The 24,834-nt window shown below is 42.9% G+C and overlaps 1 protein-coding gene across 3 annotated transcripts in view; it reads right to left on the bottom strand.

Annotated features, from left to right (window-relative positions):
* Positions 1–24,834, bottom strand: part of dock7 (dedicator of cytokinesis 7) — a 60,023-nt gene that overhangs the window by 4,660 nt on the left and 30,529 nt on the right. The window contains exons 19-44 of one of the 3 annotated variants that reach the window (XM_078285481.1): positions 24,554–24,640; positions 23,270–23,501; positions 21,885–22,049; positions 20,613–20,782; positions 17,463–17,552; positions 15,923–16,018; positions 14,908–15,048; positions 14,452–14,565; positions 13,797–13,964; positions 12,963–13,102; positions 12,602–12,771; positions 11,052–11,230; positions 10,561–10,743; positions 9,646–9,781; positions 9,182–9,278; positions 8,392–8,414; positions 7,399–7,441; positions 6,946–7,042; positions 6,602–6,736; positions 6,299–6,451; positions 5,576–5,734; positions 4,944–5,044; positions 4,592–4,784; positions 4,238–4,381; positions 3,642–3,773; positions 2,364–2,378 (exon numbers count right to left, since the gene is read on the bottom strand). In XM_078285481.1, the coding sequence (XP_078141607.1) occupies positions 2,364–2,378; positions 3,642–3,773; positions 4,238–4,381; positions 4,592–4,784; positions 4,944–5,044; positions 5,576–5,734; positions 6,299–6,451; positions 6,602–6,736; positions 6,946–7,042; positions 7,399–7,441; positions 8,392–8,414; positions 9,182–9,278; positions 9,646–9,781; positions 10,561–10,743; positions 11,052–11,230; positions 12,602–12,771; positions 12,963–13,102; positions 13,797–13,964; positions 14,452–14,565; positions 14,908–15,048; positions 15,923–16,018; positions 17,463–17,552; positions 20,613–20,782; positions 21,885–22,049; positions 23,270–23,501; positions 24,554–24,640 (3,363 nt within the window). The remainder of the gene's footprint in view (positions 1–2,363; positions 2,379–3,641; positions 3,774–4,237; positions 4,382–4,591; positions 4,785–4,943; positions 5,045–5,575; positions 5,735–6,298; positions 6,452–6,601; positions 6,737–6,945; positions 7,043–7,398; positions 7,442–8,391; positions 8,415–9,181; positions 9,279–9,645; positions 9,782–10,560; positions 10,744–11,051; positions 11,231–12,601; positions 12,772–12,962; positions 13,103–13,796; positions 13,965–14,451; positions 14,566–14,907; positions 15,049–15,922; positions 16,019–17,462; positions 17,553–20,612; positions 20,783–21,884; positions 22,050–23,269; positions 23,502–24,553; positions 24,641–24,834) is intronic. The other 2 variants (XM_071925671.2, XM_071925672.2) reach the window with 2 other exon arrangements.

The following is a 24,834-nucleotide window of genomic DNA, read 5'->3' as shown; positions in this document are numbered from 1 at the left end:
AAAAGAACAAGGTGCCCTTGAGTCAGACCTCAACCTTTCTTTGTAATGCACAGAAAAATACAGTCTATGGGAAAAATGCCTTCTCTTTTCTTTTCACTATGGACTGCTTTCACACCTTTTTGTCAAGTACATGAAAATCTGCCAACACGGATGCAGTGAGTATGGGTGTGTGCGTATGTGTGTGTTCTGGTGTTAGGACGAGGCCAGTGTCAGATGGAACAGCGCAGAGTGAGTCAAATACCTCCAGGCCAACTTCCACACATTGGTCAATCCCAGAAATCCCTCACTAGCAAGCAGGCCCAGATAGAAAACCCTTCAGTACTAATGCTGGATACAAACAAGCCAGGCTAGGGGAAGCTCTACAATGGTACGACTGCAGTGTTTCACCTCAGGCAAACAGGCATAGAGGACAAAAAAATCAATGTGAAACAGTCTACTTTAGGTCCATCTGTACCTTTACCAGCCAGGCTGAAAATTCACGATAGAAACAAGTAGATAGAAGGTAGATAAAATAGAGGAATGCTCGCTTCCTTTTATAATGCTCCTAAATGGACATATTCAATAAACTGCGGCCTGATTATCGTAACTTTTCCTTTTGTCCAGCTTCTGTGAACACGTTTTGTATGAATGTAAAACCTCTCTTTGATAAAGGGGTTGATAAACAGCAGCCACAGATGGCATAAATCAGCCACAAGTCTTGGCAAGAGAAGGAGTCATGGACAGAGAAAGAGAATGACAAGAAAACATGGCCCAAAAAGGAACTCCACCTTACAGTACAAATTTAAAGTCAGGACGTGCAGCAGGTCTGTAACAGTTGCATGTCAGCAAGTGTGTGAACAAGTTGGTGTGAACATGTGTGTGTGTGTGTGTGTGTGTGTGTGTGTGTGTGTGTGTTCAAATCACCCACTGGGGAGAAGGATATTTGCGGAAATGTGTCTAAAAAGCAGGAACACGACTGGGCCAGACTGGGCCAGCAACTCGAAGCTGCAAGGTGCAGATTCAACTCTTTCATTACCAAGTGCAATTCTTATTCTCAAATCTTTCACAATTTACTCTCCAGTTTGGCCCAGTCAATCATTTTGGTTTCATCTTTTATTGCTGCATTTAAAAAGGTAACAGAAAGTAGCCCTCAAAACTAGGAACTTACCACAACACACAATTAAGTAAAGTGGGAAGGAAGGGTCGGCAACCAGGGAAATCAAAAAGGAGAAAACAGAACAAATTTTAATCAGGATTTGGTACCTCCAGAGAAAAAACAAATACAACACAAACACAAAATCTAACATACAAATAAGATGGCATCACCAACAGCAAAATCATCTCAATTTATTTTGAGAAAGAACACAAACTCAGTGTGGAGGATCCAGACCATGCAAAGGCAGACAAAGTAAAGGAAGGTGTCAGAAAGAGAAAGAAAGACAGATTTGCTAGTGAGGAAAGTAAAGATCCACAACCCCTAGAAACACGCCATGCACTCTTGATGCCGTTCCGAAAGGAACAAGGAGTGCTCTGTCCATATCATGCAACAAACCACGAGAAACACTCAGAAGTTAATACCGTTAACGAAAGAACAGAATGAATGAAGAAAAAAAAAAACTCAGGGGTCGATTTAGTTTGAACTTGTAAAAGAAAGGCCAAGAAAAACAAACAACTAATCAAAATCAAAAGGGATAAATCAAGTAATCCTCAGATTACTGTGAGTTGAACCCTCTTGAAAAAAAAGTATTTGGATCCGGCTTCGACCCAATGCGAGTTTGCAACTCCTTGTGTTTTCAAAGGCTCGTTGAACTGTGTGTGGAAAGAACGGCCCACGGCTGAGTGGGGAGTCGAGCCCTATAGAGAAAAAACAGTGCACTGAAATCGAACCCTGGGGCTGGAGATGAGATGAGACGTGGCAACAGATGCCAGCGGACGGCGCCAGTGAATGAGAGCGGTCTGACTGACACGCCGACAGACAGACAGAGAAGATGAGGAGGGGGAAAGTGCGGGTTGTGCGGGTGACGCATTCGCCGAGACTTTTGTCATTAGTGTCACACACTGTGGCTTCCCATGCACGGCCTGCCAACACTGTCACGTTAAAAAAACACAAGCTCCTCTTCCGCAGTCAGAGGAGGGAGAAGAGAGGAAGACAGGGAGGGTGTTGCTGCCTGTACGTGACAGCAAGCGTCCCTGGGGGGTGGGGGGGGGGGCAGACAGTCGGCATTGTCTGCAGATGTTAATGGATTGGATGTATGTAACAAAGCAAGGAGAGCAACAGAATGCCCACGGCTAGCAAATAAAAGATGAGAGTAAATAATAGTTAAAAAAAAAAAGATAAAATAAACAAACGAGCGGGGCCAAGCAGGAACCGTTTAGCCACCTACCTCCCAGCCAGTACTCTGTGTGATAAAGAGAATACAGGACATGTGAACGACCACACACACACCTCCCCCTCACACACACACACACACACACAGGAGCAGTGTCTCTCACTCACACACAGTCACGTTACAGGCAGGAGAGTGTACTCTCCGATGAATTCAATCCAGGTTACTAGCTGTCAAGCTAGAGAGCAGAGCAGCCGACCTCAAAATTCCAAAGGATAAAAAGACTCTTTCTATAAAAATAGGATCTATTTCATAAAAATAGAATCTATCTTTATAGAAGGAATCAAGGATACCAATTTATTTACTTTGATTTTTAAAGGGAACCAAGAATATGGTTCCGCTGATTCTGTGTTGTGAGAGTTGCTGCTCTGCACACCATCGACGACTGTAACCTTGGCCAAACTGTAACCTGACAACCCTCTAAGACAAACCGCTACTGGAGTCCCTTCCCTCGCCCCATGCACTCTCTATTCCGTACTTCACAAATATCATTGGTAAAGCATGCAAGGTATCGGACAAAGTAAAGGTCTAAATAAATGCGCTGGGATTAAAATGCCAAATAATAAAACCATGCAAAGCTGTGTCTTTGTGAGGACATCCAGGACATGTCCGGATATATTTGCAGTTGTGTTTGGTGTCTGTTAACGTGTGACGTGCCTCAAGACCACGATATACGCTAAATATTTTGAGGCAATGCAGAGGAGAAGCTTTGCCACCAATCTTTTGCTCCTTATAGCCCTTTGTGTTGCTGACCTTGGTCTTGTCCCATTTTTACAATGCAGGAGGAAATATTGCCCTTCTCCACTGCCTCAAAAATCTGACAGATGGAATGTGTGTGATAAAGTGCATCTGTGCAAAATTTTGTGTGGCTGTCTATTTGAGGTCCTTTGTGTGCTCATATTTAGTGATGATCTTTGAACATGCTATCTGTGGATTAAAAGTGTCTTTGTGAAGAGTGACACACCACTCCCTAAGAGTCTGTGTTTACGTCAGAATTCATTAAACCTAGAGTCATTTTCATAACTGAACCCCATGACTCTGACTGGATTTATACAGGAACAAAAAAAAATAATAATCTTGTTTTTAACCTTATGTAACCCAGATGTAATCTTTTCATAGTAGGAGACTGAAGATGGGAAAAAAACACCAAATCTGGGTCACAATGGGATAAAAAACTATTTTTTTGGTTCTTGTATAAATCCAGAGGGCAGCTTCACACCCCAAGCTCCTGGAGCTTGGTGTGGAAGGGGGGATCTAGACCGTGTGTGTATTTACCTGATGGACGATTTTGCCAAAGGCTTCCTGCAGTTTACCATGTATGGTGGCTAGCTTCTTGGCGTCCCTGTTGGCTTCGTGGATAGGGATCAGTACCTTGTACACTTCGTTCACCGCCTCGTACATGCCGGCCTGGGAGGGAGAGCGAGACAAACATAATCCATTAGTGCTGCACAATCTGGCTTAATACCCACTCACCCAAACCTAGGCCTAAATTTATAGAGTTTCTAAGAAGTGGAGTCCAGAATTAGGATTACTGGACAGGTCACATGGCCACCATTTACACCCGATTATGACCTTCCTATTTTAAGTTACTCTTTGCATAGAGGCTCTGCACCCAAGAAGAGAAGAGTTCTGATTTGGCATGAATGTACCTTTCAATCTAAAGATCATGTGACCATCTCACAAGCAATGTGGATTCTTCAAAGCACTGTTATTCTGAGGAAAGTATCTGTATCTTAAAAATGAATAAATATGACCCCTAGTGAAATGGGTTCATTAGTTTGGTGGGAGAAAGAGGAAGCCCTTTGCTCCAACAGCTCTTGACGTCAGCCTCTATCTCTCTAATCATCCATCCATCCTTCACGGCATCTCACCATGGAGAAAGAGGCAGCAGCCTGCTCCAGGAGACCCACGAGGCCGATCTCAGTGAAGTATTTCCCTGAACAGATGCCCTCCTCGTCTGGGGACACCACGTCATCGGAGACCGCCGACTCCTCCAGCACGTTGGAGGAAATGTTCTGGCGCATGAACACACACACACACACACACACACACACACACACACACACACACACACAAATACATGCAGGTAAACATATACAAGCACACAAAGAAAAACACAATTAGTAGAATATATTTTTTCATATCACCACATTAGGTAGATGTTTACTTTAAAAGTCTGACATGCACAAACAACACTGCATATAGGTGACTGGAATTGTCTTTACCTGGAAGGTGACACAGCCGACAGGCAGGTACTTGCGGTCCTCCAGCATGCTGAGGTATTCTGCCACCAGGGCGGCGCTGTGCACCAGACACTGGGCGGCCTCGGCGTGGTTGGTCCTCTCCGAGTGTTTGCCAGCCATGTTCTGGAGCCACGTCAACCGCAGGTCCGGAGACGTCTGGTAACCCTTCGCGATCCTGGGGATACACACGGATGCAAAATGACGCAAACATGCACACACGCCACACACATACACAGATGAAAGCACACAAACAACAACAAAAATAGTGAACACTGCAGAAATACAGTTGACAGTGATGAAAAGGATTTAGTCTGTGTGTGCATGTGTTCTCTACCTGTACATGAGGTCTATGAGCATCTCAGGGTCTTCCTGGTGTTCCTTCATCTTCACCGTATCAGACAGGATCATATGCAGGTTGAACACAAGGTCCTGCACCTGGAAAGAAATAAGTGTTACATAGGCAGAAATTAGGTATGCTACTTGCTCAATATTTTATTTTCAGAAAACGATAAGGGTTTGTATGGGTGAAGTACAAGATGTAGTGCAGTGGACAAGTAAAAAAAGAAAGTAAAAAACAAGGCAACAGTAAATATGCATTCCCCCTTACGGCCAATCGGTGACAAATATGTCACATTGTTCTGCCAATCAGTGTTATTTTAAAAATTCTGGAGTGCAGTGGTGAGATGCATCATATCCCCAAGTTTCATCAAAGTATTTAGACACATGACACACAGAGAAACAAATGAAGGAACGATTTGGCACCCCCCTAGTGTAATTTTGAAAATGATGGAGTGCAGCAGTGAGATGCATCATTCCCTGAAGTTTGGGCAAAATCTGATTAGAGGTGTCTGAGATATTGCGTGTGACAGACAAATGAATTAACAAACACAGGAAAGGAAGGAGACCGATCCATAGCCCTTCCCCATCGCGACAGACAAATAAATGACTCGATGGATTAATCGGTACCTGGTCTGGGAAGGTGGTCTCTCTCAGCTCCAGGTCCTCCTCTGCGTAGGTGAGGATGGTCTTGAGAGAGCGACGCAGGAACTCCTCGTTGAAGTTCTGAGACGTTCCCACCAGCGAGGACAGAGACATGGTCACCTGCATCTTCACCCTGGCAAAGTTCTGGAGGTGCAACCACAAAGAGAGGGGAGACTGAGGACACGGGATATTCTGTCGAGCCTAAAAGCATTCGGCTGAGAATAGGTTTTCATTTCATTTCTGAAAAAAAAGAGGCACTGAGAGAATAATTTTACTAAATGCACTAGTTTTGAAAGGGTTTATGTGTGATATTGTGTCTGCACTACAATAAGGGAGATAAGGCATATACCTCTAATTGAGCCTAAATGGGGTTGCTGACTGCAGTGTTTGGTTTTGTAATAAATTGTGCAACTTAGAGTGAAAGAAAAAAGGAACAAATTAGAAAATATAGAATAAGAGAATATAGCATTAATACAATGGCGGAGGAAAGGCATAACAATAGTAATTTAGTTTCTAATATTAACTGCAATAAGAGATAATTAAAATGACGGTAATTTTTAGCTAATCAGACCATTTTGAACAATGTCTGTTCTCTTTGCAAGGTTCTAAAGAGCTTGTGTGAGCCAGATAGCTTCGCAAGGCTCTTATTATTAACATTATTTGAATTACAGTAATTACTAATAGTTTAAGAAACCAGCTTGTGCTTACGTTGCCGATCTCAAAGTTTTGCCTCATGAGGAGGTAGAGGGAGGCGCTGGCGTGGGCCCTGATGGTGCTTATGCTGCTGCTGCAGTTCCGCAGCAGTCGCAAACACAGGTCGGCACACTGCTCCGTCTCCTCCTCAAACAGCAGCTCAGGAAACTACACACAGGCAGAGAGAAGCACACACCAACACACACACACAACACACACAGGTGGACAGAAGACGACACATACAATATTAACTATTCAATGTAAATGTAAGCATAGTATGTCAGGAATGCATGAAACACTACAGTCCAGTAGTCTAACCTTGGACACCAGTGCCCTCTGTGTGGCGAAGCAGTGCTGGAGGTAGAGGGCGCTCTGGTTGCAGGCCATGCTGTGGAGCAGCACCTTCAGCACCCCACCCAGGATGCTCTCCTTGGACTCTGTCACCGATACCGTCTGGAGGGAGAGGGACACATATACAAATGTTACAGGAGCACACATGTGAGCACAACACCTATAATCATAATCAAAGTTCTAACCTGCATGTGGATGCCTGTGTTCATGTATGCTTTAGAGTAAGACTGTAAACCTATTAAAATGATTGATGCATTTGTGAGTGTGTTTATGCATGTATGCAATATACAAATGCTTGTTCATTTGCATACCTGTACAATGATCTCCAAAGTATCGAGGATAATGAGGTTGGCCTCTGTCGCCAGGTTACCGTCAATAAGTGCTTCGTGCTCCAACTCTGCTCTGGTCCTACAAACGGGAAAAAGGAAGCCACTGTCAGACATGCTTCAAAATGGCTGCCAACTCCCTAATGATGATGATGATGATGGTGTACCCTTGAATGTTGCACAAGCCTCCGGTCGCCACATTCAAGCCATTGCACATGGGCAGGAGCAATGTCTTTGTGTGGAAAAAAAAGGGTATGGGGAGGAGGTTTTAGAATCACTGCTGTCACGTAAAAAAATATTTTGGTGTTCATTTTTTACTGAGGTTTACGTGCCGAGTGGAACCTCAGCCATTTTTTCCTCACTCCGACTGGTGATGCGACATGAGATTTTCATTCAACAGCAGCAGTAACTTTGGTAAAGCCGTTTGCGTTTACACACCTAACTTCCTGGGCTCGCCCGTTGTTGCGTAGCAAGACGCTGTCTCTTAACCCGCACGGCACAGTCCTCAACCTTTTCAAACGGTCCAAAACAAGCCACAGCAACAACGCATGTCGATGCATACACAGACAAACACCCCAAATCCATCACTTCCCTCACCATGGGGTTAAGAAGCACAGGCAGAAGGGATTAAGGAGACTATTCCCCAGGGTCAAAAGGGAAACGCTAATGGAGGTATGCCATTATTGAGGAAGTGGATTCAGACAACTAAGCTATCCATTCCAGGTCTACAGGTAACACACGAGGGCTAACCATTTTAGACCCTAAAGTCCTAAAATGGCAAAGTTCCGGCATATGATACTATGCCAGGGACCGGCGTTTTGTAGTATGCAGCATCTGACTTTTTTATTTTGGTACTGAGCAAACATATATTAGCATTATCTATGACAAACGATAGCTATAACAAACTTTGCCTTCCATATTGCTGCAGCAGCAACCAAGACCAGGGAGACACACACACACACGAGTCGGAACCCCAAAACGAGAAGCACGCTGGTTAAAAAGCACAGCAGACCCACTGCAACCAATACCAACCCTAAGACAGGCACTGTTACCGGGGAAGAGGGATTGTTGGGGGTGGGGGGGGGGGGGTTCAAGGGTCCGAACCAGGGCCAGGGGTCGCGAATGGTGCATTCATGTGCATGTGTGAAGTTAGAAAGCCAAAATGGGGAAGAAATGAAACTGTAATCCACCCAGTTGCTAAAGCATTCAGTGGGTCTCTAAAACGGCTGGTTCAAGTCGGGAAGTAAAATTACCTTTGATATATGATTTTCCTGGCAGGTTTTGCGAATGGAATATTTAAATATTGACAACCTCAATTCATTTCGTGCCCATTGCGATTGTCTGACTTCCCACATGCAAGTGAACACACCATGAACCAGGAAGTAAAGCAGGAGGGAACTCGGAGGAGCACACTGCACATGTGGACCATACAATACCTGACTGATCTGTGACTCCTACATACACACACAGCAACATGAGAGAACACAATGGAGGAGTAAGTTAACAGAACACAAAGGCTGGAGCTGAATTTGCACAGGAACAGAAAGGAAAAATGTAATTTCTGACACTACACACAATGAAAAAAGTACAAAACCATACCTTTTTGTCACCACTTTGACTAAAAGGTAAATCTCCAGTGACAAAAGGTACAATAGTGTACTTTTTTTAACATATCTTTATTTGTTGGCTAAACATGAAAACACAGGGTTAATTAAGTTCCTGTTCCTATGTAAATCCAGCTAAAGAGATGGAAAAATAATAATGAACAATTAATGGGCATCAGTGCCCAGTTGAGATGAAAATACATGTATTGATGGATGGATGTTAGCACTCATATCCTGTTAGTGAATGAAAGGAGATGATCATTTTCACACTTTCCGTTCACACGTAAAAACAGACAGTACATAATGTAGGAGCATTATGCTTCTAAATGTAAATTGATTTTATGTATAAAAATAAAAAATGAGCACATGTGCCGCTTGAGATTCAAAGTAGGGATGGACCTTTCCAAAGAGATTTACAGATCATGCTCCTAAAATTCTTTCTTGCGCTCTTAATTTGAAGGTCCTGCCATATGTGGTTTGAGTAACAACTCAGGTCAGGAAGTCAGGGATCTCTCTGTAATTACAAGTGGTCTGTGGTCGTCTCTCTCAGGTTTTGTGTGACATGAATCAATGAAATAAGAAGTAGAAAGGTGCATTAAGAGTAAGAGTGAGCGTACTTGTCCATCTTCTCGCTGTTCTGCCTCCAGTGGGTCATGTCTTTCCTCCAACGCAGGTTCTCCTGACTGCCAAACGCACTGCCAGACGGACTCCTCTCTACATGGTGGAGAGAGCGTTATTTTATTTTTAGATTTTTTTTTAAATGAAGGCGTACAGTGAAGGATGACTGACGTGTAATCATGTGTACATGTACACATGATTGTGATTGTGTGTGTGTGTGTGTGTGTGTTTGCATGTCCATGTCTGTATTTGGCACATATGCTTTACATGCACCATCCTGCCACCTATCTGCCATCAGCTGCTTCACACAATCTCCTGCTTGGCCCAATATTTCTTCCTCCAGCTTGGCCTTTGTGTGTATTTATGTGTGTCTGCTTGCATGTGTGTGTGTTCCCAGGATATGTGTGTGTGTGTGTGTGTGTGTGTGCACGTGCATAAATATGCATCCACCATCCCCACCCACCTAGCTGTCCTCGGCTGCGTCGCACCATCTCCTGCCTGGCCCCGATGCTGCCCAGTATGGCCTCCTCCAGCTTGGCCTTCATGTCCTTGGACTTCTTAAAGGTCAGGCTGTTCATGCGCTCAAAGGCCTTCTTCCCCTGCATGGTGAACACAACATGGGCCTTGTTTCCGTGAGGCAGAGGGTGAGCGGGCGGACAGAGAACACAGCGGGAGGGTTATTGGCTGCACTGCACTCGGCAAGCAAAGCAGGTTAGTAGCAAGGCAGTGAAGGCGGCAAGCATAGAAAAGGCATAGGACAGAAACACAGAGATAATATGGAACAGATGGCATAGCACAGAATAGCTTGCAATACAGAGAAAGAAATGGATTAAGATATATCCCAGAAAGCAGAAAATGTAGTCATAGTTGTCTCTTTAAATAATTTCACCACCACATTCAGTAGGCAAAGAAAATTAATAGCAAAGAAGCAACCGTACAGTACGATAGATTAAAGTAGGCCATCAATCACCCAAAGAGGATGTAGTAAAAAAAAACAAAAAAAACAAAAAAACTTACTTGAGTACTTGTGTAGATATTAAAATAATTTCAGTGGAGTCATTAGTAGAGTGTTCATTGTGGCAAACACCCAAATACGAAAACCCAGACTGCAAAGTATCATTCATTCAGGTTTGTATGAATTATTTTCTGATTATAATTTCATATGTGTTGTCTCCATTTATAGAGGCCACAGGCAATTATATATTGACAATCAGAATTTTCAATCAATCTATATATCTGTGAGTTTGGTAGTGGTAGCACACAAGTTGGGTATGTGCATACTCCATGCTGCACATGCCGCATCCTTCTGTATGCCCGATTACACATATGCAGCCAATCTGTTAGTCAATTGAAACAATGTGTTCACTGTCGACGTTACCTTGTACTCGAAGCAGGAGACACAGAGGTAGAGGAGGTCCAGCAGGCGGTTGAGCTGGGACACCGACAGGTCCGTGAACCACTTCTGGAGCACCAGCTCGTCAGCGTTCTTCAGCACCCACAGCAGACAGATCAGCAGGCTGCGGCTCGACTCGGCCGAGAAGGTACCGTGCTGACGAGTCGCCTGGAGAGGAGGAGGAATGGGGAGAGGGAGAGGAGAAGTGAGGGAGGGAGGTAAAGAGTGGACAGAAGGAGGGAGAAAAGGAAAAGAAAAAAAGAGATGGTCAGAAAGGATTGCTTCAGTTTCATTTGGGGTTTTGTGAGAGTATACAGTAGTGGGGCTGCACAATTAATCATAGGTAATCATATATCACAATTATCAATTAATCACATCTTCTCCATAACAGCTAAAGTTAAGATGGAGAAGCAGGCAGAGAAATCATCTTTGGAAAAACATAGTGATGAGCAAAATGGAAAAAAATGCATCGATACCTGTGGGTTGAGCAGGAAGCTGCTTGGTCGGGACATTGGGGGGGCGGTGGAGGTGCCTGCTATCGCCATGGCGACAGTCTGGCTGATAATGCTGTTGCCATCTCCCTCTGCCTCTTCCCCGCCGCCGCCCGCCGCTGCCCCCTGGGGACCGCCCGGCCGACCCCACTGGTTATGGGACTCTGTTGGCAGGAACAGGAGAGAAAAAAAAAAGTTGGGGTCAGACTGACAGAAACTCTGAGGAAAGAGAAAGGCAGTGAGAGGGGGAGGGAAGGAATAGCTGTGGCATTAACTCTAATTGTTAATTGTTATTATCAATTAGGAATAAACTAGGGACAGAAAAGTGAAAAAACAGTTAGAGGGATGTAATAAGGACAAAAACAAGACAAGTATGAATTATCACTAGGTAAACCTACATTAGAATGGTCCAACTGGCATCACTGTACTTTTTCTGTACCCCAAATTTTGCAGTGGATGAGAGGATGAATAAGCACTGCATTTCTATTCTGTGTGGGACCAATTCATGCTACATGTAACTGTATTTGGCATAAACAACCTTCATTCAAATGTTGAGAATGGGATTTAAAGCTAGAATCAACGTTATAAAAAGCCCACGCTTTATTCAGACCAAACTTTACAACCTTTGGTTAGGTGACTCTGCAGCTGCTGTTTGTATTCAAATATTTATCAATCAATGAGTCATTAAAACTCAAACTCAAGTGGAATACTATTAGGGAAAAAATATATTTGGAGGGAGGGAAGGGAGGTTCACAAGCCTAGGGGGTGAAAGGAGGGAAAAGAAATGTGGAAAGAATTAGATTGAGGGTATTATAGGTCAGTCTGGTACATTATGTTAGGGGGCAACAACCTTTGCAGGTCAAATGATAACCTTTTGGGTTCCAAAGGACAGGCTATTGAAGGTTACAATCTAACATTACAGCTGCAGTCATTTAAATAGCTCAGGGTGTTTGGCATTTTGCCTCATTATGCCTCGATCAGCCTCATGGAGCAGTAGAGTCTCATCCACTCTCCCTAACTGCTGGTCTGTGCCACAGTGGTGCATGCCTCACTCTCAACTTTAGACCTTTCCAAGCCTAACAACTATAAAAATGGCAAAAAAATTATACATGACATTCCATATGAATAACAGTGCTAATGACAACTGTTTTTTCTTAGTACAGTAAGTAACCTCTTATATTCACTTATTGTACATCATATTCTTCTCTTTGCTATATTATTACAATGATGAAGAGAATAACTTTTTACCATTGACGGCACTTGCACTACTAGCATTTTCATTTTGTGGCAAAAACAGAGAGGCAAATATGTTTATCCAGAGACTGCTTCACACACAGTGATGCATATAATGCCAATTGAAATTTCTTCAATTTGTTCGCCCCCGCATGGCATTATTCACTCAAATTTACCCTTTAAAGAAATACAGTGACATCAAAATACTCAAATAAATATTCTAAATTCTATGCGCTGACATCCATATTAGGTCAGTTCAAAGTATTGGTGTCCAAATACATCGGTCTGCTCCTAACCTGTACCTGTGAAGTCATGGAGCTGTGGCAGCGTTTCCATGACGATGCCAATGAGTGGCAGGTAGAGCATGGCGACCCGGGCCTTGACCTCAGGGTCAGCGTAGCGCGGGTCGGAGTCATGGCTGGACAGGAGGTTATGGACCACACTCACCACCTTCTTATGCAAGCCAAACATCCTAGAAAAAAAAAAAAAAAAGACATAAAGACCTCTCACTGCTTTTGTCTACAATTACTGGGTACAAGTCCTGCTCTCTCTCTCTCACACACACAGACACCCATCCCCTAAACTCAACATAATCCTAATTCTAACCCTTAAACTCATCCTCACAGGTATAGAAATACAAGTGCTTGGCCACGGAATACGAACCCTTCGTTGTCTGGGTCCAGTATTACAGACAGCTCGGACAGGACCAGTCCAGCCAGATAGTGTTGCTCTCTGAAGGGGACAGACAGCTCAAACATGTTGGCTATCTTCTGGTCCTGGACATGGGTGGAGAAACCGGAGCTCTGTGGGGGAGCAGGGAGAGCAACAGAGAAAGACAAAAAGAGTCAGACTATAGCTTTTCTGTCATTATTTTGACTGTAAAACACATCATTTTGCTACATCTTTTGTTGAAAATTGCAAGCTAATATGAAGTGTTTTCTGTGATATGTAGTATATCTTTATGGTAAGGTTTGGTGAAAAAAATCTGATCCGATGATGATCTGAATGATCTGAAAAGATAACATACAAGTCTTTTGACTGCTTATCATGTTAAAAACAATATGATCAAAAAAATACTGTCCTAGGTTTAATACAGACTTGTTAAAGCTAGTTTGGAATTTAAAAAAAAAAAATGTATTTGGAAATTAATTCTTTCTCCCATTTTCACTCACTCTGCACACTATATTATTATCTCACTACAGGTTACTACATGTTACAAATGCTAGCTGGATGTGACTTCTCATCCAAACGCACCAGGACACAAGTAGCTGAACAAGAATCATATTTTGCTCGCACCGGAATGGAAACCATGTGTGATGTAATGAAATAGAGGGTAACAGAGTTTGTAGAGATGCATTATGGCACCTCTTGTAGTTTGGAATATGAGTGTATGATGTAGTGTGAGTATGCAGGCAGTGTGAGACTACATCACAGGTTGAGTGTTTGTTTGAATGCGTGTGTTTCAGTCCGTTTCCCTCCCTCCTCTGCTTATCTGACCTGTGAAGTAGCTGAGGAGACGGAGGGGGAGGGCGAGGCAGGCGGGGTGAGCAGGCTGCAGGGCAGGTTGAGGGTGACGTAGTGCTCGTGGCTGCAGACGATTCTCAGGAAGTCCAGCCTCAAAGACTCCAGTGTCGGGTTCTGCAGAGCGTAAAGCTTCGTGGACACCTGGAGAGAGAGGAAACGGAGCGCATTACATAGAGGAAACACTGGGAAATGCACCACACAAAAAGAAGGACATATCAAGGAATGGGAGTGTGTGCTTCCAAAACACCGGAACTCTTTAAAAATCATTACAAATTAATGCACTGTGATCTTAAGAAACGCTTGATTTATGAAAGTTTCTTACATCTTAATTTCAGCAGAGGACATGAAAGGTATGTTTGAGAGCACCAAAGCGCACCAATATCTAGCAGTGGCTTCCCATGAATACACTTTAGAAGTAGATCTTCAGTCGTTTAAATAGAGTCGCATAAAACAATTTGCATACTAATTTGAAGCTGCACTGTCTGCTACATGAGTGGAGCTCAAAGTTACTCAGTAGCCCACATGTCTGCTCTCTCAAACTAATGCTCCTAGAAGTTTATTATTCTGTATCACTGTGAACAAAACACAACGACAAATTCATGACAAATTAAGGAAATAAGGCATTTACCTGTTTCCAGTATGTCTTGATTAGTGTGAAGACAAAGCCTCGGTCCATGACTGACAGCAAGTCATTGAGAAAGAAGGCCAGACTAGTGTTGAGTCTCTCCACCAGCTCCAGGTCCTGATTGGATGGACAATACAAGGTCAAAACATGTCTTTTCTAAAGGGGTAAACAATGTGGTTTTCACTACAGTTGGGCTTGCTGTGGAGAAAAGCAGCTGAAAACAGCCATCTAATGCAATGAATGTGTGAAACAAGTTGCAAAATACATTCTGGTATATTCCTGTAAAGTGATCCATTTATAAAATTCCCTGATGATCCCTGACTTCCCCAGACAATTTATCAAATTCCCTGACTTGCCCTGTCTGGAAGTGACCTCTCAAAATTCCATGATATTCCAGAAATTCTATGATGCAAAGGCACCCTGTAATACCATGAGACACCGGACTGGGTCATTAGTTACCTTCTGGAAGCGAGAGACGATGTCGCCGGCGATGGTGCTGACCAGGGCGGTGATGTCGTCCATGAAGCGCTCGGGGAAGCGGTTCTTCCTGGGCGACTCCAGGCGGTCGGTGAAGTACAGGTGGTGGATAATGCTCTTCACCTGAGGTCGAGGTGTTAATGAGGAATTACACAGGACATTTTCAAGCAAAAAAACAGGGCATTACCGCACTAATTAATTTGATGGTTAATAACAATACTAGGGAATGTGCGTGCAGGAGGGTTGAGTTTTTCAAGTAAAAGGGAGAACTAAACCAGGTAAGAAACTTGTTTTGGACACAGTTTACACAGAAACTTCAATTTAATCATGTAGCATTTTTAAACATAAAATATATCATTATCATTAATGCAATACCTTGGTATACCTTAGTATAACTGAACAAATGAGGCCAAGGTCGAGATGACTGGTAGCCTCTATCCCACGCCAGTGGTATTGTTAATTATAGTGTTTCTCTAAATTAAGACCACATTTCCTATAAATACCACTGCTTCCCGCCACAAAGAGGATGTTGCCTCTTGTCCGCCCTCCCCCTGGCATCGCTCTATTTGTGTTTGTTTTCTCTCTGGCTTTACTGAAAAGGATAAACATTTTGGAAGTGAGTTTGCCATATGACTTTCGCTCATTACACCATCTGCCATTGAGAAGAACCCTGAAAGCTTTAGCTCCTGTTTTGTGCCGTAAAGCAATCACCTTTTGTGCCATAAGGCAATCCACCCCAGCCCCTAGGGCAGCGCTGCTTGTACTAGTTGATGTTAAAATGCTACACGTACCTTAACCTTAATGTATTATACACACATACACAAACTAAGATACTCTTTTAATTTTTAAACATAGATAATGAAACTTAAAATACAACTGCAGCTAATGTACTAAAGTGTATTAAATATAATGTATGTGAATATAGTATATTCTTATAAGGTGCCCATCTAGGCTGCCTCAAATTATTGTTCATAGGTGTTATGATTTTGTTTCCTACCATGAGTTCAAAGAAAAACCAGGCCTGTTGGAGAGCTCCCTCCCTGACGCTCCCACTGCTCACCACCCACTGCAGGGCCAACTCCTCATGGAAGAGCTGGGGAAGATGTGGAAGAAGAATACATAGGGAGAGGGAGAAGGAGAGGGAGCGATAGAGAGGGAGAGGGAGACAAAAGCAATAGAGCCAGAGAGAGAGAACGTGAGGCACCAGGGTATAGGTATCACTGTCTACCTCAATCTAACTTCCAATATAGCTAGGTCTATATTCTATTCTGAATAGATTATACAGTGAATATACTGTAAACAGGGGTTTCAAAATGTATTTCCTTTACAAAGGATATTATATGATTAAAAATTAACTGGCTCTATTGCAGTATGTTGGCAAAACTGTAACATGTCAAATCAGATAATCACTCTTGGCGTACTTACTAAATAAAACTAACTTGGGTGGCAGGTAGGGATGGGACGATATATATTGAAATTCAATATATCGCAATACAAAAATGTGACAATATGTGTCATGGGGCAGAAAAATGAATCAGATATTAGCTACATTTTATTCTGCTGTAGTAATCACAAATGGGGTAGTTTGCTAATCACAGTTTCACAAGCTCTCCATCCAAATTATATTATTTGCACTTTGTAATGACATTTTTATATTGTTGTTTACATTCTGGCAAGCCAATGCCATTGCTAGAAAGATTTGTGGCTCAGAATTAAACATAATTCTGCACAGTCAAACTTTGTTGTCTTTGAACTTGAATTCACTTTTATTTATTACATCGTATCGTGGTTGTATTGATTCAAACCCCATATCGTGTATCGTACCGCGAGATAAGCATATCATCCAATCCCTAGTGGCAGGTATCAATTTTGGAACCCCTGATTCTTTACAATGATAATTAATATTAATATTTCATCTATTCTCTAAATGAAACATGAACAATACAGTCCAGTAGAGCTCCTGTGCCTCCCAACACTGAAAAGGCTGTCTTGATTAAAGACAAAGTGAGGTTTAACAACAGAAAAAAAGTGTTACAGTTAGGGTTACAAAAAAAAATAATAATTCACACCAAAATAATCTCATTCCTGTGCAACACTCATATCACTTTAAAGAAATGAGGAAAAAATGCACTCTTAACTCCATGCAAATAATGTCTCCTAATGTAGCATCGTGATGACATGTGGCTGAAACATGTTGGTGAGAATGTAAATAACTTCTTATTTGCATGGAGAGAAGAACAGAGTCTTCTTCATTTCGTTGAAGTTTTATGGATCAATAACTTGCACCTTTTTTGGGGTGTGTGTTCTTTGTGAGTAACCAACAGCCAACATTCATATCGCATCAAATCAACTCCTTCGCACATTCAGAACAAGAGGCGGAACAGCGACATTCAGCATCCAGCAAGACTCCACAACCACCAAATACGACATCAACCAGTCGAGAGGCACACATCCACAGACAGACAAGGCGAGGAGGCGAGTGAGAGGAGGGGGGGCGGGGTTGGGGTTGGCTCCTCCCCCTGTGCAAGTGGCTCTACCTTTTTGGTGGGCAACCGTCCTGTTAAAGTTTGCAAGAAACTGGCGCTCTCAGTGTGCGAAGACATGCGATTGCCACAGCGCTCCATGGCCTATGGGTGGGATGAATGGAACGGTGACAACAAGGTTAGTGGAGGAGCAACGGGAGCGTGGGGTTGCACCTTTTTCCTCAGCACACGAGGAGATGTGTCTGCTGGGTCACACACACACACACACACACACACACACACGCATTCACACACACACACACACACTACACACTTTTGCGGTCTCTTGCACGCATTTATCAAACATGAAGACACAAAACAATTAGAGACAGGACACGGCCACAACTTAGAGTTGTACCCATATTCTAAAACATCCCAACTGTGATCCCCAACTGAGTTAAACCCAATGCCTAATAGGTGGGATGCAAAATGGCTGCAACCAGGCACTGTGACATCGAGTGAAAGCATAGCATTTGTTTCCTTTTAATTGATGTCACAGCCATTAGTCAATGATGTGCCATGTTGCATCCCTCCAGGTAAGTGTTTAATTCAGAGATGCAAAATGGCAAAAGTGAAAACAATCCTATAGTAAAGAAGGGCCTTATTCTGGATAGGTAGTCTTACACAAAGTTCCATCCTAGGCTGAATGTTGACAATGTACATGCTCTGTCAGTGTAGGAACATTTATTTTAACACGCATATATCTTACCTCTGGTAAAATAGCTGTGATTCTATGATGATAAATAAAAATGATGGATTTACTGACTCAAGTTGTTTTTGTCTTGGATTTTGATGATTCACAATGCTGAATGTCCTAATTAGCGACTAACATAAGCTTATGTCATGTTAACTTAAAATGACAGAAGACATCACATGAAGATGGAAACTGAAGCAGACGAACAAAAAATACGCACACATAGAGACACACACACGCACACGTTACACACACACATATACCATGCTCCAGCCACACAGTGAATGCTGTGACATTAGTAGAAAGTCATGCAGGGATGTTAGGTGACAGTGGAGACTATGAGCTTAAAGCAAAGAGGAATGTGTTAGAAGCAGAGGCGGAAAGGAAATAGGCGAACAGATGAAATAAAATGAATGCACAAAATTATCCACTGGCAATGAAGAGGATTTCTAACACTACTCTTTTTCTCTACTAGTCCAACAATACTCTTTGTGAAATACAGAAAAAAAAAAAAAAAAGGATTAGGACTTAGCTATGGTTGATCACTGTAAAACCTAAAATGGCAGGCAAGTTTGACATGGAAAGGGAGGCCAACAATATGATATGTTTGAGAAGTTGCGGCCATGGATGACTTTGCTATGGATTCAAAATTGGCACTACAATATTTGGATATAGACTCTATATCTTTTCATCCAAGCACACTGAGAAAAAGAGAGGTGTTGGATGTACTAAGCAAAGAGGGATGACACCTACACACTAAAGATGGCAGCTGGAGGGTCATGGAGGCGGCTGTGACTCCCATGTGAGGGATCATGGGAGGGTTGTGGGTAAGGGTTTAACAGAATACTGTAATATTTTGATGTTTTGGTCTTTTTTTGCCTTTGCGATACACCAGCCACTTTCTACATGGTCCAGAGATCTTTCTAGTTTGGAGGAAAAACGGCAAAATAGCTTACTGGCAATTATAGTGACACTATTGGAAACCAATGGAAGCAGCTAGACAATAGCTTGTGTCTGTAAATGAAGGATGTGATCGTGACAGCAAAAGCACAACAGAAAAAACCTGAAAATTTCTATTTCTAAGGATTTTTTTTTATTTTTTTTTTCAGCGAAACTTGTCTGGCAAAGTGCAATAATAGACCAAAACTCAAAACATCACGGTATCCCTTTAGGTAAATAGGGTGAGTTTGTTTTGTAGTGAGGCACAGGGGAGGACGGGGCATTCGTAAAACCACCTGCATGGTTTCTGGAGCGGACCCGGGGCTGGATCCCCAGGGGGCACTCTTACAGCCCATGGTGTGCACCCACGAGTTGGAGCGGTCTAAGCCCTAGGGGTGCCGAGGTCAAAGGGCACAGGGCAGGCAGGAGGCAAGGGAGCGAGCGAGCAGCACGGGGGGGAAGGAGGAGGAGGGAAGGAAGGAACAACGACAGGTTAAAGAAGGTTCAGAGGTCAGGGCTGCTGAAAGATGCCAAGGGCCCAGAACAAGGTTAGCTGTCAGTTATTAAAAGATCCAAATCATCATCATCACACAAGAGATTCTCAGACAGAGCAAGGCAAAACATAAGGTCTCTCTCTCTCCCTTTCTCTCTCTGTGGTGAGAAATAGCTTCCCCTCCCTCGGAGACAAGAGAAGACAGGTTTAGTTTAGTAGTAGCAGTAAAGGCAACATTCATCAAACAAGGGGCTGCATCCATCACATCATGGTTACATGTTAGGCAAGACCATTAGAAAGGCACATTACATCACTCACTCATCACGGCTCAAGTACTTTTGGGGTCAAATAAAAAAATGTTTTAAATGGCAAATCACAAATTATAAAAGAGATGACAACATATAAGTTAAATTAAATGAAAAAGGAAAGATAGACACATGTAAAGCAATAGATAATTGAAAGCCTATACTTAACGTCATCAAAAGATATATGGCTATTGAAGTACTATTATATCTTCTTAAAACATCTGCTTCACTGATGCGACTGTAAACTGAAGGTTTAATATGCCTTTCACAACCTCCCCTCGTTGAGCATTGTGTGTGTGTCAGTCAGGTTGCTGTTACAGGGGTTAGGGAGATAAGATGTCCAAGCTGATGTTTGCCCATTAGCTATAGGGTTTACATGTTGATAAATGCTCCCCTGGATCACTGTGTACATGCATGGCCTCTGCCTATCTGCAGGTAAAGAACTGCAGATTCAGCACCCCATCACCCGTTGTTGAGCCTGTCTAAAATAGATCACAAATCAATGATAGCTGCTGGACTACAACAGTGTTAAATATTTAACTCTGACATCCACGGATATGGCCTGGAGATGGCAGCCAAAATCATTAAGGTCCATCCACACTGGGACAACACACAGCATTTTGAGTTTGAGTGCCTCTTTTAATTCTTATGGGAAGGAAAATCATCTGTCCCCCGAAAGTACTGAGAAAAAGTTACATGCTATCATGTGTGTAAAGACTGTTTGATGACTTTACCTTGCTGCCGATGATGGAGCGGACCTCGTCGTCGGGGGAGGTGGGTGTGCCGGAGATGTCCGGGTTGCTGTTGCTAAGGCTACGGGAGCGGTTGAGGTTGAGGCTGGCCGGTCGGACCGCTGAGCGAGCCATGGTGGCGTAGTGGACCGAACCCCCCAGCCCTCCTGGGCCTGGGACAATACACAGAGGAAGGCAAACGGGACAGCAGGGAAGGTGGGAATAATTACTACTACCAGGCCTTTGTTGCAAGTTAACAGACTGAAAAACATTTGAAAAATATCTGACATTAGAAGAGCATTTTCACTTTTTGGTAGGGTTCGACCAATATTCTGTTTTGCCAATATACTGTATATCGGGCCGATATTGACCTTTTATTAAAAATTGTTCATCTGCTAGTCAGTATTGTCTTCCTCCTCATTATCCTGGGTTTCAATGGAGAATTTTAGTGTCCATGGTCTATATGCTGTTTCAGAGGCTTTTCCACTCTGCCAAGAATAAAATTCTGTGAGAAAACACTGAACACCTTTTTGGTATTTTGTGGGCATGCAAATGGTCAAATTTAAAGATCTTTACTGTCAGCACAAATGTCAGTATCGCCTTGAAAACCGGGAAAATCGGTCATACCCTACTTTTTAGCACGCATACCTACATATGAAAATAATAAATGTCGATAAACATTAGCTACCCCTGGCATCCATAGTCACCACTGTCATTCAGAATGTTTGTTTTTCCATTTGCAAAGTAAGACATAATTTTATCAGGTTCCATATCCTAGTAGTTCATAAATTACTTTGGAAAGTTTCAAAATAAAAACAAATGAACAGCGTGACTATAGATATACGGAACAACTCATGTTGGTGGTTGACTGTTCATGAGCTAATATGGGAGGTTTGCATGGCAGTGAGTGTTCTACCAAGCACCAAAACTCTATGAAGATGGAATAGCACAAAATGTGTTTTTGTTTTTTTCTAATTGAGGAGAAAGGAACAATAACACACAATCTGAAATACGCTGGTGGACCATATCTACCTGCTGAGGATGAGTTGGGGTCTGTGTTGGGCAGGCAGAAGACAAAGTGGATGTGGGAGGAGAAAAAGAAAGAAAGAAAAAAACGGAAATAGAAAAAGAAAATTTATGGTAGGTTGAGGGGCGAGTTGGAGGTGGGTGTTGGGCAGGCAGAAGATGCAGTGAACATAGGAGGAGAAAATGGGAAAAAATAGATGCAGAATAAAAGAAAATCTGAGGTGGTTCAGTGGATCGACCGTAATGTACCTGGTGAGGGAGAGTTGGGGTCGGTGTTGGGCAGGCGGAAGACGTAGTGGATGTAGGAGGAGAGCAGGCTGTTGCGGCCGTGCATGTCCTGGCTGGTGTCCAGGTACTTATGAAGACGGTTCACTATGGACGCCATGACCTCGAAGGATGCCTGGCCCAGGTTAACTGTACACACACACACACACACACACACACACAGGTACAGATAGAAGCAAAGACACAGATACGCAACGATGCAGTTAGGTGTGTACACAGGATTACGCACACAAAACACACAAAAAGAATCTCTTAAGATAGTTAAGATTTATGTTTAAACCCCCACTGTGTCTTGCCAACTAGTGTTTATACAAATTATACTTTTGCAATGGTAACACTTCATTTGTCTGAGTCTCATATACTGTGTGAATGGTCATTCCTATAACATTATCAGCCATCTCAAGTTTACCAGTCAAATGGTAACATGTTGATTAGAGAGGCCAGAGCCTTTCTGTGCATTCACTTTTTGGCGGTGAACAGTGATGTTTTTGTAAACATATCTGAGGTCATACTAACCTCGCTATGCTTTTCAGGTAGGGTCAAAGTTTTTGTAGGAACTCTGTGCCATTGCCAGTAGAGAATACAGTATGTACTGCCAAAGAGAATACATGCTTTGCAATGTGGATTTTGCAAGAAAGTGGGTCACTGGTCTGATCTGTCCAGCTATGACTGGTAACAGCTAAAAATTTAAAAAAAAAAATTCTGAACTTAAAAATTAGAGAGCTTAGATTCCAGTGACATTACTCAGTTTTAAAGAAGGGGTTTGTGCATGCTAGATTCACTAAGGCACAAATGATCATGATCATCATCATTGCTACCATTACTATTTTCAACCTTATGTGAGCCAGAGCAGATGATTATCAAGTCCAACCAGCAATGGAAAAAAAAAATCAGATTAGGTTAAAACTAAAAGATGGATTGTTTGTTTGTAAAGGCAGCTGTAATATTGGTCGTACAGCAGTCTTACACTTCTCTATAGGATACATTTCATTTTTTGTGTGTTTCGACACATCCTCTCTGTTTGATACCTCACAGTGGAGACTGACAGGAAAGGTGGGAGCGAGCAGGTTAAAGTTTGACACGTGACAAATGTGAGCCTGACACAACAGGTTGCATGTATTCTACAGGCATGTGGTGTGCCCCTTAGCCAGGACCTCCACTAGGACAACCTGACTCTGCTGCTATGTTTATTCATGTTCATCGTCATGATTCATTTTTCTGGTCTAGTCTGGTCTGGTCTGTTCAAGTCGAGTCATGTTCAAAACCATTGTACAATACCCAATAAACACACACCTGTGACCACATGACTCCACATGGCTTATAGCTTAAATCTAACACAGCAAAATTACCTATCTGTCCAGCAATGACCGGCGGCCGCACCACCAGCAGCACCAGCTTGTCCAGTAGCAGGTGGAGGAATCGAACCACCGGCTCCAGCTGGGAGGAGTTGAGCGCTGCAATGCTGGACTTGAGCTCGGCCTCCAGGTTGTTCTCCATGATGCGCATGTCTCCTATCCTCACGGGGAACATGTGCTCATCCAGGGCGTGCACCAAGGCAAAGAACTTATCCAGGTACTGGTCCTGGATGGAGAGAGTTGGGGGGGGGGGGCAAATAAAAGGGGGGTGCAGAGAAGGAAGAGGAGGAGAGAGAGAGAGAGAAATAGGGGGTGAAAGAAGTACAAAAAGGCGTAAGGAAAGAGAAAGGAATGGGAAAAGAATGTGGGTGAAGAAGAGAAAGAGCGAGAAAGATGAAGGGGAAGAGAAAAGAAATGAATAAGAAAAGACAAAATAGTAGAGGAAACACAAGGAAAGACGATGGCGGAATAAGGTGGAGAAAGGAGAAGGAGGAAAAAAAAATCAGTCAAAGGGGCAGGGGAGTCAACAAATAAAACAAAAGCAAGCTTGGATCTACTGGTCTGTAAGTGTGAGCCAGCAAGTTGGCTCACCAAGTGGAAACCACAGAACGAAAGTTACTGCAAGAACACAGGAGAATCCAGCGAGTCTAATCTGGCCAGGAGCAGTGATTTATGAGCACATTAGCCCCAGTTAGGCTCCTGGGGACCACAGTCAAGCCCTCCACACCACGGCCGACACAGAGATGGAGTAGACCTCGGTAAATTATTAGCGAGGTGAGGTTCACTCGCTAATGAACTGGTGCAGGGGAGGTATTACTGCCAAAGTGTGAAAACAATGAACAAAAAACAATGTGCGGTTGTTTCGCTTCTCTTGAATTTAAATTTTTTTACATGATTCCTCGTGCGTGAGGCTTGTGAAAATGATTCCGCTCCGAGAATGAGGCCGTTTTTCTTTATCCCTGAAAAGCAGAATTTTTTTTGGGGGGGAGATACAAGGTTTTCATTTACCAGCAGCAAAATACTCCTTTTTTCCTCTGCTCATATAATTGTACACAGCTGATAGCAAAAGGAAGGACGGGAGAGACAAAGGGGGATGAACACACATTAACTCACATCAGCACAAAAATACATTGTATGCGTCACACTGTGCACACCCTAGGCAGCGACACAATGACTTTTAGTGTTTACCAGCCTTAATCCCGCATGTGAATGGGGGCGTGAAAAGTTTTAATTTTCCAAAAATACTGTCAATAAAGTTACTGTAAACAGTGATATTACCTGTGTGTGGATGGCTGAAACTGCCACCACTTCCACGTTGAATACTCCTCGATGGTTGTCGACCCATTTCATTCCTGGGAGAGGAACCTGGAGTATAATAATGAATGTGAATTAACCAGTGCTGCATTGGTAAAAATGAACTGTTTGACTACCCATGAAAAGACAAGATCGGCTACCGAGCCTGGAAGAACAACTAGCTCGGTTATAATAAATCAGGCTTAAAGGCTGAGACTTACCCAAAAATGAAAGAGGTTGGATATATATAGTTTTGATATGTTAGG

Source organism: Centroberyx gerrardi, chromosome 9, assembly GCF_048128805.1.
Source record: "Centroberyx gerrardi isolate f3 chromosome 9, fCenGer3.hap1.cur.20231027, whole genome shotgun sequence".
NCBI lineage: Eukaryota > Metazoa > Chordata > Actinopteri > Beryciformes > Berycidae > Centroberyx > Centroberyx gerrardi.
This window is presented reverse-complemented; position numbering and strand designations above follow the sequence as displayed.